Raw genomic sequence first — 12,497 nt, 5'->3', positions numbered from 1 at the left:
TAATGGCCCCAGCTATGGCGGATTACCACTGTTACTGCTTGTTTCCAGGATGTTTCTGGATACTGTACGCTCTGAATACATGTTGTAGGACCAGAGAGAGAATAAAGAAGGGGACGTGAGAACAGAAGGCAGAAAGAGAAGTGCGTCCTGTCCCTTAGTGCTTTCATGACCCATAGAGTTCCCCGCCCCATGTCTGAAGAGCAGCTAGTCCATCCTGAACACATTTCACTAAACCAGCAGCCTCATGCCCTCCAAAGAACCCAGAACCATGTCCCAGAAACTTCTCTAGGTTCCACTCCTGCACTATGGGAATTCACCCCGGGGATCTCGTGGTCTCCAAGGTGACAACCCACTAATCAGATCTCTGAGCTTCAGGGGAGGGTAGAGTTCCTCACTTCACTGGATGACTACCCTGGTGGACATTTCAGCAATGACCTTAGAAGATAATGCTTCCTCCTAGCACATCTGGAGGAGCCAGCTGGGTTCGGTATTAGGAGTGGCAGGACTCTTTCTATTATATTGCGTAAGTCACAGCCTGCATAGGCCAGACCGGTCAGATCAAGTACCAAAGACAGAGGAAGTCAGATATATACAAGCTTTGGAACCAAGCAGCTTGAGTTCACATCACCTCTCCCACCCATTTTTATTGAATGTGGATGAGTCAATCAACTGGCCTGTGCTTTGATTTCCTTATTCATGAAACAGATAATAGCAGTACCCACATATAAAATAATTTGTTTGAGAATTAAATAAAATAAGATGAAAGAAGAGAGCATCGTTCTTGGGAAGAAACTAAGTACTAATGCTCTTACATATCTTACCATAATTTTCCTTATTAGAGCAGCTTCTGTCTCTCTCTTCCTTCAGCTAAATGCTGAGTCATGTTTCCGTCCTTGGAACCACCAAGGAGAACCAGTGAGAGTCACAGAATATTGGGATGTTAGCCCTGGAGGTGATCCTTGAAATCCCAGCTTACTGATTTTCAGGCTGAGCTCTGTAGGACCCAGGGGCTCTGTCGAGGTGCCTGAAGAGGGGGAGGGAAGGGCTTACAATTCAGGGCCCGCCCTCTCTTTCACCAGATCAGCTCCCTTTTAACCATTTGACGTTTTGAATTTCCATAAAAAATTTCTCTTAAAGAAAGGTTTCCACCATGGCACACCAAGGAGGACAGAAGAAGATGAGAAACAACTGAATTTCAGTTCAGTCTTCTCACTGTACCCACGAGAAATGTAGTGACTGCTAATTAGCTTCTTAACTCTGGTGTGTTTATGAAGCAGGCTGTTGTAAATCAGCCTTTCAAATGGAAAGCCATCGGCCTTGCTCACCAAGTTCACCTTTCATTCCTTGGTGCTGTCTCTTGTGCATTTTGCTGGATGGGAGACTGACCCCTCCCCCAAGAATAAGTGACTTGTAACCTAGCGTAATGGCTTCTAACTCACTTAGGGATAATTTGCCTTGCATAGGTCACCCACCCTTTATGGCCAGCCTAATGTTCACCTCCGTGCAGGGCAGCCTGGGCTCCAACATCAATAATAGACAGACATATCCCACCCTGGATAGAGGTCACGCCAATAGCACTCTTATGTCACACACTCAATTACAGCGAATCCTTTTAAAAGCCCTTCCTTTCAAGGGCTACCCTCACTGAGATCCATTTTGAAGGCTGGAAATGTTAAGAAAAAGAAAAAGAATTTTGCCTAACTGGGGGCTTCTCAGATAAATCCAGTGAGAGGACTCTCATTCTTGGTGAAAGAATAGGGTTATTTAGTTTTGTGAAATGAACACCATTTATCCTTATTTTCCCTCCAAGCATCTCTTACTTGGTAGCTGCAAGTACTTTGTGGTGTCAGACCGTGATCATCAATAATCGGAAGATACACTTTTTGCTCCAAAGCAGTGCACTTTTCAAAGCTGAACACATTACCACGGCATTACATTACTTACTGGAGAGATTATTAGGTCCCGGCGAGAACACTCAGCTTCAAGGCTCCAGCAACATGTGCAGAGTCTGAATGTGCGGGAGCTGAGCTCACCCCTCCCTTCCCCATCAGTGCCCACCTCGCCCCAGCCGACAGCTTGGAAACACCAGTGGTCACAGAGGCTTGCTTCTGCTCCGAAACGCGGGGTGACCCCATCGCGGTGTTAGTATCCTGGATATCTGGGAAGTTGACTGACCCTAGTTTCTTACCTTCTTCCTCTCTCCCAAGAGAAATCTTACAGGAGATCCAGAGGCTGCGGCTAGAGCATGAACAAGCTTCTCAGCCCACTCCAGAGAAGGCCCAGCAAAACCCCACTCTGCTGGCAGAACTCCGGCTCCTCAGGTAAGAGAGGGAGCCCGAGGCCTCTGGGGAAATGCAAGTGACTGGATCTTCAAAAATTCCAACAGCGTCTAACCAGAGAACGGTCCTTAGCCACCACAGCTGCTGACATAACATGATTTTTCTGTTTTAATAGCATGTCCCTAATCGCTGGCATTTGGGGGGTTTCAAGGAGATGCTGTTTATATTCTTTCCTTGGACACAGAGAAGGGGAAACAGCACTCTTTAGAAACAAAATCTCTCCATGGAAAACAGGTGAACTCAACTCTTCGTTGTTATTCGCACTGTCAACAACAGTGTTATTTATGACACAAGTGATCAATAAAACAAACACATAAACAGCTAAATAAACATCACAGGCTTTTACACTTAAAAATTCACCTATAACCCATAAAAAGGAGGCAGATTTTCCCTGAATCTTGGTCTGTAATAGCTTTACATGCTTAAAAAACAGACTTCATAGCTTCTTGCTCTGCAAATGACTTAAACCACCTGCTGTTATCTAGTCTGGCACCAGAAAACATGAGACTGAAAGGAAGCTAGAAGGTCATCTGGTTCTGCTCTTGAATTTCAGTGCATTTCTCGGAGTCAGAAAAGTGCAGAGTAGCCAAGGACCGCAGCGCCTCCCCCTGCACATGTGCGAAAGGATGGGTGCTGAGGACTTCCGGTCAGGCTGGCTTAGTGCCATGCCTTGACTATGGCATGGGCTCAAACCTATCTGTGCAGCGAACAACACAAGGATAAATTCAAAGCCATTGCCTCGTAGAAATGTCATATTCCACGAGGCACTTTTAGTTAGCAAGTATGACATTCTTCCATCTTCCAGTTTGGGAGCGGGGTACATTCTGGGTATACGGAACTCTGAGGCATGCTCTTGATAGGAAGTAAAGATGCCTCTTGTCAGAATCAGGCTGCCGTTTACTTCTTCCATACAACTACATTAAGCAGGTTCTATATGACTACATGTGGGTTTTACCATAGATGTTTCTAGGGGTTCCGTCCCAGCCCTGCTCTTCAGACATGTTAAGGTCCGGGCCCTGCAGGCTGCAGGCCCTGCCTGCTCTCAGCGACACTCCATGCTCGCTCTCCCCAGGCCGGTGCACCTGGCTAGATGGCAGGTCCCCCCAAGGTGTGAGTCATAGAAAGGAGATCTATGGAAGCTGCCAGCTGTGGGAGCTGCTTGATGTGAAGAGATCATGTCATACTTCCAATAACAAAATAATTTAATGGAAGAATCAGAAAATCTTCCTTTCCAGATGACAGAATCTCTGGTCCCACCTTCAGGGTGATGTATTAGAAATTCTTGCACATCCCACTACATCATCTCCCAGAAGGGATGAACAATGAAAGAAGGGAAAAGTGATATTTCATATCATCATCCTCAAAGGCATATAAAAGTAAATGCTGCTAGAAAGAGTCTTTGCCTAATAGGATTATGTAGGCCCTCCGGGCTCACGAGTTGCAAGTCTAATGTACACAGAAATGTAACTGAATAAACCACCTTAGAAATAGAGTAATCATTCATCTATACGTCAAGTTACCTTGTCTCTGCCTGAAATGTTCTTTATGCCTCTTCTGTTGGTTGTCCCATTCTCTGATGGAGGCATGGATGACTAGGAATTTTTCATAAATGTTTTCATCAGACCCTTCCTTAGCATTTGCCTTCAAAAGTCTTCAGTTCCATTTGGATGATGCATTCTGGGAAGGCATCTTGATGTGCCTGGGTCACTGATGATAGTTTTCCAAATGATATTTCTTCCCTCCTCCACGTTGTTATCTTGGAATGCACTGATAATTCCAAACACCCTCCTGGCCCTGCCTTGTGGGCCCTCCCATAGCCCCAGCTGAGCCCAAACCTATGCCAAGGAGTCTGGCTCTGTGAGAAACTTCAGTCTTTGGGGGTGTTCGCCGTCAGCTTGTGGCCCATACCTGTGGCCACAGGCCTAAGGCCTGAGACAACTAAATCCCAACGGATTTGCTTGCCTGTCATTCTACACATTTCTTCTACTTGGATATTTCTCTAGATACTTCTAAACCACTTATTCCATGCTAAGCACTTGCACAATTTGGGGATTTCACAGATACCCTGACATCCCTCTCTTAAAGAGCTCCTTTGAGTATTCTTTTATTCTTTAGACATTTCAGACTCTAAAACAATGTCCTCTTGCCCAGTTACATTGGCCTTAGTTCACCCAGAGGGGTGGCCATATGAAGCCACCATAGGAGCTCTTTGATAGAGATCTCCTTTGTCCATTGCAGTTTGCCTGGGTCTCTTACTGAGAAACCAAAGGAGAAATTTCTTTCAGCTGGGCAACAGGTGAGGAGACAAAGGAACAGAGCTCTGCTTTTCATGAACACATAGTTTATTTTTATCTTAAGAGCCCTATGACCTTTCTAAATAATCACATTTCCATTTTCACATTAGCCACACAAAAGCTGAGAGCCAGGTTTGCAATCCAGATCTGGTAACCAAGTGGCATTAAATGATGGGCATTTCTGTGGGCTAATCTGACACTTCCTATGCACTAAGCTCTATAAACACTATCCCAGGTAATTGCTGTAACAAAGCCAGGAGATGGACACTATTATTATACTCTTTTTATAGATACGGAAACTGAAGATTCACAGAAGCCAAATAATTTGCCCAAGATCCCACACAGTGAACAGCACATGTGAATTCCGTCTCCTCTTCTTGGGTCTTAATTATCTCCTGCTGGGCTGTTAGCACTCAGTTGCTTGCTGGCCTGTGGTCCATCCACACTGTTATCAGATTTATCGTTCCTCATTTTATTATTCATTTAGCTCATTCAGCAAATATTTCCAAAATGCAGTATGCCCACTATCTTGAAAAAGATACTGTCCTGGTCTCACAGAATGCGTGGTCTGGTAGGAAAATGACAGAAATCAAATAACTGCACAAGTAAGAAGATAATTATAAACTGAGATAAGTGCTACAAGGAATCTTGTTTTTAAACAGAGACACAATGATCAAACCTACCCTTCACTTCGATCAGAAAAGTCTACCATGAAGCAGGATTGTTTCAGTCGAAGTATGAAAGATGGATACATAGGGAATGGGGATTAGGAGTGGCAGAGGGGATGGAACAGCTGAGGAAGGGTCCCCTGGAAGAGAGAAACTGGATGTACCATGTCCAAATGGCAGGAGTGAATCTGGCACTTTTTTAGGAACTGAAAGATCAATAGGCCTAGAATGCAGTGAAGGAGGGGCTGTATGGTAGGAGATGGAGCTGATGATGTAGGTAGCAGTAGACGGTGATGCTGTGTGGCCTCACAGACCATCTTGAGGATATTGCTGTTAATCCTACAGCAGGAGCCCCTGAAGGTGGTAGTTACATATTGAGCCAATACAGTGAGTTAGACTCACATGAATTAGAGATCTTACTCCAGTACTGAGTTTTATTAATAACTTCAAGAATACAGACAATCAAGAGGCACAAATGAAGCAGAGAAAGGTCTGGAACATTCCATATGGTCTCTGAGGACTTTAACTTCTACAGTGGGGTAGTTTTTGAGGGAAAGTTTGTAAGTTTATCTAGCAAGCCCTCCTTAAATTTCCTCCACCATTTGGAACTGGGATCTTCTTTGGTATTACCATATATAGCAATTTCTTCGTATTTTTATTGTATTCTCGCCATCATCATTTTGAACTTTATTTCTCCTCCTCTTTCACCCAAGGGTAAAAACCATAGCCTACTCATCATTTTATTTACTGTATCTTAAAACAAAAGTGCTGAATGGATGTCTGTGGGATGAATGGATAACAACTGTGTTTGCAAAGACCATACCATCTTGTAGGATGAAGAAAACATTTATTACAACTGTGAAGCAACTAACTTCACATTACAAATCTCAAAGCGGAAAAAAGTATAATTTCTGTATCTTTACCTTGCCAAAAAACTAAGCATTTTATTTTATACCCCCCAAATTACATTATTTTCAATGTATATAAGATTATTCTTAAAGAAAACTTGCTAATATAAGGTGACTTTTTTTGTTCTATTAATTAAAGAGGAAAGTGTAATCTCTGCTGCAAGTCTGTGGTTTCCAGAGTTGAATTTAATAGACCAGTTTAAGTTTTTCATTATTTTTGGGAAACAACATAAAGTTAAGTTCTTTTTGTTTTACCACAAAGTGATATATCTTTAAAACTACCATTTTCTCTTCTCACAGCCATTTCATGAATGACAGTATATTTTTTAACTTTTTACTTTGAAACCATGTTAAACCTAGGAAAGAGTTGTCAGAATATCACAATTAATGTCCTTCTGTACTTCACCTAGAGATTGCAAACATTTTACCACATCCTTCTCTATCTTCCTTTATATGTGAATATACAACAACTGCATACACATTTTTGATGAGTCATTTGAGAGTAAGTTGCAGACATCATAACCCTTTACCCCTAAGTACTCCTGTGTATGTTTCCTAGGTAAAAAGATGTTCTCTTATATAACCATGGCACCATCATCATATTCAGGCAAGTTAATATTGATGTTTATTATCTAATAGACAATCTATATTAAAATTTTGCCTGTTATCCCAACATTGTCCTAAGAGAAAGTAGGGTTGTTGTTTTTTTCTTTTTTTTAAGATTTTATTTCTTTATTTGAGAGAGAGACAGCATGAGCAGGAGGGGCAGGAGGGGAGGGAGAGAGAGCCTCTCAAGCAGACTCCATGCTGAGTGCAGAACCCAAAGCAGGGCTCCATCCCAGGATGGAGGACCCCAAGATCATGACCTGAGCTGAAACCAAGAGTCAGACCCTTAACCAACTGTGCCACCCAGATGCCCCAAGAGAAAGTAGATTTTAACACAAATGCAAAATTAGAAATAATCTGGCAGAATCTCAGAATAAAAGGCATTCCTTTAGAGATGTAATACATTAAGCTCTGTGCAAATAAAATTACTACTTAGTCCTTGTTTTCTTGTTCCTACTTGAAACCATAGAAGCTACACTACAAATGTGTTAATCAGACCCACATTTGGTAGCCACTTATAGAGAAGATTAAATAAATACTTATAGAGAAGATTAAATAAAGACATTATTAAGTGATTTTTTAAAAATTGAATTTAATCAAATGCATGAAAAAGTAAGTGTCAGGGGCACCTGGGTGGCTCAGTCAGTTAAGTGGCTGCCTTCCACTTAGGTCATGATCTCAGGGTCCTAGGATCAAGCCCTGCCTCGGGCTCTCTGCTCAGCGGGGAGTCTGCTTCTCCTACTCCCTCTGGGCTCTCTTGCTCTCTCTCAAATACATAAATAAATAAGATATTTTAAAAAGGAAAGAGTGGATGTCATGTTTTGAAAGATTACTACTATAAAAAAATTACAAATAAGTTTTTTTTATTGCTGATTAATTCTAAATTAATACCAGTTAACTTTCTCTTGTAGTTTTTAGATGCCTTTTCTTAGTATTTCTTAACTACAATATTGGAGTTTTACTGAAACCCTCTTCACAAAGTGCTCCTATGACCAAAAATCCAAAAATTACAGAGCATTATCTACAAGAGAACTGGAAATACATCAGAAACATTCTCTATCCTTCTACCAAGCCCTAACATGTGTATATTTGGAACACGAAGTGCAGATAAGGTCAAAGATAAAACAGCCAGTGGATTTGTCATTGAAGAATATTTTTGAATGGATCAAGACTTTTAAAATTAGAATGCTGTAGCCCTGGAAGACAAAGACTAGTATAAAATGCCATTAAAGTCTATAAAATCATGATGTTCCTTGCCCTTTGGGATTCAGAAAAGAGACAGTTGTAAAGATAATCAAAGGAAGGAATGCTCTGAGAAAAAGCCTTAAGTGGCGATAAAAGCCAAAAATATAAATATATTCAAAAAGAGTTGAGACATGTTTACAAATTTTAAATTCATAAGTCATTAGAGAAAGTCTGTATCAAAACAAATTAGAAATGTTTCATTAATATCCATAACCTGTCCTCCCACAAAATACCTTTTCAATTGGATGAGTCATTGACCTATGTCAACGTGACATTTTTATATTGTCAGGTTTATATTGTCATTTCAGAGTCTCTGCTCGAGCTCCACTAAATATTGTGCTTCTTCTTATTGAGACTGGACATATCCATTCATACATTAACCCATGGTTAAAGCATCCACGCATTTTTAAAATATAAGTTCCAACATCTCAAACCCAGACAGAAATCTTTGGGGCAAGGGGAAAAAACTGTGTGCATTATTCACTAATGATCATGAAATAAAAGATTTGAAATTGACTTGAAAAGCATACATAGACATCAGAAACGTAAACCATTAATATTCTTCCCCATACTGTTTCATTTCTTTTCTCTCTTTCAAAGGTATTTTTGGTACTCTCAGTGTCAATATAAATGATAGAGATTGTCCTTTGTGGTTTCCATTCTTGCTGACAGCTTAATAGAAGTTCTGCAAAACAAACAAAATTAAACAAACATGAACCTTATAGGTTATTTGCAGTTAGAACAATTGTGTAGGAACTCCTTTATTCTGACTTTGCTTTATATAAAGTCAAACCCAAAGCAGAAAACTTAAATTGACTATAAAAACTCTGTACTCTGAATATTTCATCTCTGAAAGACACAGCATTGTGTACGAAGAATGGAAGAAATGAAAAATTAACTTTTAAAATCCAATTTCCAAATACTAAAGTATTGGTATTTCCTTTGAGATTTACAAAAGGGTCCCTGCATTTGGAGGATCTATGGGATTGACCCTTTTCAGTGACAGTTTGGTTTTTGTTTGTTGTCTCAGGGAGAGACAATGGCAGGGCACAGGGCCCAGAACATAGTAAGCATTCAGAAAAGATTTCATCAAATGGTTGATTTGCAATCAATCGTATTGGGTGCAATATCAAATAGGATCCTAATTCTATTTTAGTATGACTTCTAACAAGCAAATGTACACCTCATGTTCATTTGACAACATTTTCCTGCTTGGAAACCATGTCAGAGTTCCAGAGATGCCCTTTTCCTGGTGGTCCACTATTGCCACAAGACTAAGAAATGTGATCAGCTCAGTTGGTTAAATGCTGTTCTGATGACAACTGCTTCTTTCTTAGACAGCGCAAGGATGAGCTGGAACAGAGAATGTCTGCTCTCCAGGAGAGCCGGAGAGAGCTAATGGTCCAGTTAGAAGGTCTCATGAAGCTACTAAAGGTAAGAAGTTTAAATACTTCCTAGACCTCTGACTATGGCATTTCTGAAAATCTTTCATACATAATGTTCAATTATTTTTCCAATGACTATATGTGATTAACCCCAAAATATGGCTTCAGTCCCAGATATTAAGACCTTTTCTTAGATACATCAAATGATAGCAGTCAATGACAAGTCTCATTCTTATCCATTTCCTGGAACCAGACCACTGAAGACCTTCAAAGGACAACTTCTTGGCTTATTTCCAGTTCCTATGTCCTTAAAAATAATAAAGCTGGATTTATTTAGGAATATTTTACGTTTAATAGCTTCAGTAATTCCAAATAAAGTGAACAGAATCCAATGTCTAACTCAGAAAGTGAAGATACAGCCATGAAATTTTGGGGGTGACTATAGTTTTATTAAGACCAGTAACTGTTAATTTCAGTGAAACATTTTACCTCATCTGTGTGGCTTTAGCAGCAAGTCACATAACTTCTGTGAGTCTCAAATGCAAACTATAAATAGGTATTTGCTCTCTGTGGGGAGGGGTTTAATGAGATGACCTAGGGAGGTCCTCTGCAGAGTACTATGATGTTGTTCTCCCCGGGAAGTAGCATTCTTCCTTTCATATCTCTATTCCCTTCTTCAGTATATACTAAATCACATTCCAAGTCACAGCGAGAGTAATCATGGCCCCTTGGCCACAGTCAGCTCAGTGGAGGAGTCAGAGCTATATGGTCAGCCTGCCTGATGTAGACACGCAGGAACCACTGTGGACTGGAAAGGGGACTTGCCAAAGGCAGGAACTGAAACTTCTGATGGAGTGAGGAAGGCCAGATCCCTGGGGCAGCGCACCTGTGAGACAGACGTCCCTACTTTAGGTCCCTGGTTCTCTGGCATCCCTGACACACCAGAATTTATTGTTTCTCCCTTCCTCTTTTTCTTTCCTTTTCTTTTTTCTCTTTTCTTTCTCTCTTCCTTCTTCCTTTCTTTCTTTCTTTTATTTATTTGACAAATACTTGCTGAAACCTGTGGCCTGGCCGGGTATAAGTGTGACACTTCTTTCTTTTGTTTTCTCTGCTCTTTTTTTTTTTTTTAATTTTTTAAAAAAGATTTTATTTATTTGACAGACAGAGATCACAAGTAGGCAGAGGCAGGCGGGTTGGGGTTGGTGGGAAGCAGACTCCCCACCGAGCAGAGAGCCCGATGCGGGCCTCGATCCCAGGACCCTGAGATGAGATAGCCAAAGGCAGAGTCTCAACCCACTGAGCCACCCAGGCACCCCTCTTTAAATTTTTTTTTTTTTTAATTCTTTAGTCAACTTTTCTTGCCATCAGTGTTGGGAATGCTTTATTGTCTCTAAACAAAATCTCCTTTTCAGTGTATTAGACCCATAAAGTGTAGAACTCACTTTTTATTGTACTGTACATATGAAGACAGGACTAGATAACTAATAACATCTTACTGTTTCTGCCCTATTATCTCACTGGATGATCCAGAAAAGCTCTTTCTGCTTTCCTTTTCAAATATACCAAATGAAGAGGGTCGATCTCATCTTTCCCTTCACTGAATGACAGGAAACCTTGAAAATACCACCCCCACACTTATATTCCCATAGCTTCTGTCACCATAGTGATGGGATAGGAGTCCACTTACCGCCAGCCATCTTGGCATCCATCTAGCCCACCCGAGCACATTCTATCAGATCAGTATATACAAACACCAGGAGAGAGGGATAGACTGTGTTGAAAGATGTATGGACACAGGAAGGAAAGAGATGGTCTGTCTCAAATACCAAAAGAGATGTGGAACTAAAAGTCACAGAGGTAGGAGAGGCGGCCATCAAAGCTATGTTGATGTTCCCCCTCCCCTTTGCGTTCCCTCACACTGTGTACATGCTCTTGCTGGAACCCTGGGTAATCTAACTGTTATTGATTCAATCTTTCTGTAGGAAGAAGAACTGAAGCAGGGAGTAAGTTATGTTCCCTACTGCAGGTCTTAACTAACTGTGGAGGGGCCTGCCATCCTGCTGTTGTTCTCATTGCTTTTGCCTCTAATGTATGTTCATGCTTCAGTTTGGAAAGAGAAAAAAAAATCATACTAATTTGCTTCCTTTTCAATGTAGTGCTTGAATGGACGCCTACAAAAGTTAGCATTTTTTATAACTATTACTACTGTCAGCATCAAAACAAGAGCTATTAGATCTTTTAGAAGAGGGGAAAAAATTGTAATTTGTTGGAACCTTTCTAGATCTCCAGCAGTCTACATTTCAAACGAGTCTCATGCTTTTCTGGGTTGTTGATCAGACCCTTCTCTTAGGAGAGAGATGCCTACCACCGCTACTAAAGTTACACTAGGAAAAGTCCACAGACTCAAGCTACCCTCTACAGCCTCTCATGCTGTCAACCATTTAGTTCAGTATCCATTTTAATGGAAAGGCGTGGGACCTCCTTGTATAAAAATGTCAGCCAATTGCATCTCTTTTCATTGCATAAGTATTAAGCCCTGTCTTCCCTGTCACCAAAATGTGTTCAACCTAAGAGAAACACTGCCCATTGTTTAGTTCTTGCAAGCAGAATCCCTACCATTGGTTCATAATAATCGCAAAAGAATAGGTAACTTTCAGGCTTTCTCTTATCACCAAGAACCTTTCTGCTCTGGGAGTTCACAAGGCCCTTACATATGTCTTCTCCGGAAGCAGGAGCACCGTGACTCTCGTAACCGTAGTCTAATCTGGAACCCTATGTCTGACCCTGTGGTCAGGTCCAGGGCCAGCAGAGGGAGTAGCATACTCAAAAAATAACAATAACAAACTAGAAGCAAAATAACAGCAGCTTTAATGTCAAGTGCATGTACTCTTGCTAGTGTTAGCAGGAAGTTTCACGTTATTTCCTGGGATCGATTAGAACCACAGCCTGTCCGATTTCAGCGTACCTTTTATTCTTCTGTATTCTCTTTCCTATTATTCATTGTGTGTGTTTGTGTGTAACAAAGAATGTCTGCAAAATGCTGGACACATTT

At 41.0% G+C, this 12,497-nt stretch overlaps 1 protein-coding gene across 28 annotated transcripts in view; it reads left to right on the top strand.

Annotated features, from left to right (window-relative positions):
* Positions 1-12,497, top strand: part of DTNA (dystrobrevin alpha) — a 355,367-nt gene that overhangs the window by 319,144 nt on the left and 23,726 nt on the right. For 19 of the 28 annotated variants that reach the window (XM_032859621.1, XM_032859622.1, XM_032859623.1 and 16 more), the window contains 3 exons: positions 2,208-2,321; positions 9,398-9,494; positions 11,428-11,448. In XM_032859621.1, the coding sequence (XP_032715512.1) occupies positions 2,208-2,321; positions 9,398-9,494; positions 11,428-11,448 (232 nt within the window). The remainder of the gene's footprint in view (positions 1-2,207; positions 2,322-9,397; positions 9,495-11,427; positions 11,449-12,497) is intronic. The other 9 variants (XM_032859627.1, XM_032859634.1, XM_032859635.1 and 6 more) reach the window with 1 other exon arrangement.

Source organism: Lontra canadensis, unplaced genomic scaffold, assembly GCF_010015895.1.
Source record: "Lontra canadensis isolate GAN:19392208 unplaced genomic scaffold, GSC_riverotter_1.0 scaffold17, whole genome shotgun sequence".
In the NCBI taxonomy this organism is placed as follows: domain Eukaryota; kingdom Metazoa; phylum Chordata; class Mammalia; order Carnivora; family Mustelidae; genus Lontra; species Lontra canadensis.
Note: the sequence above shows the minus strand (reverse complement) of the source record. Positions and strands in the feature narration are given on the sequence as shown.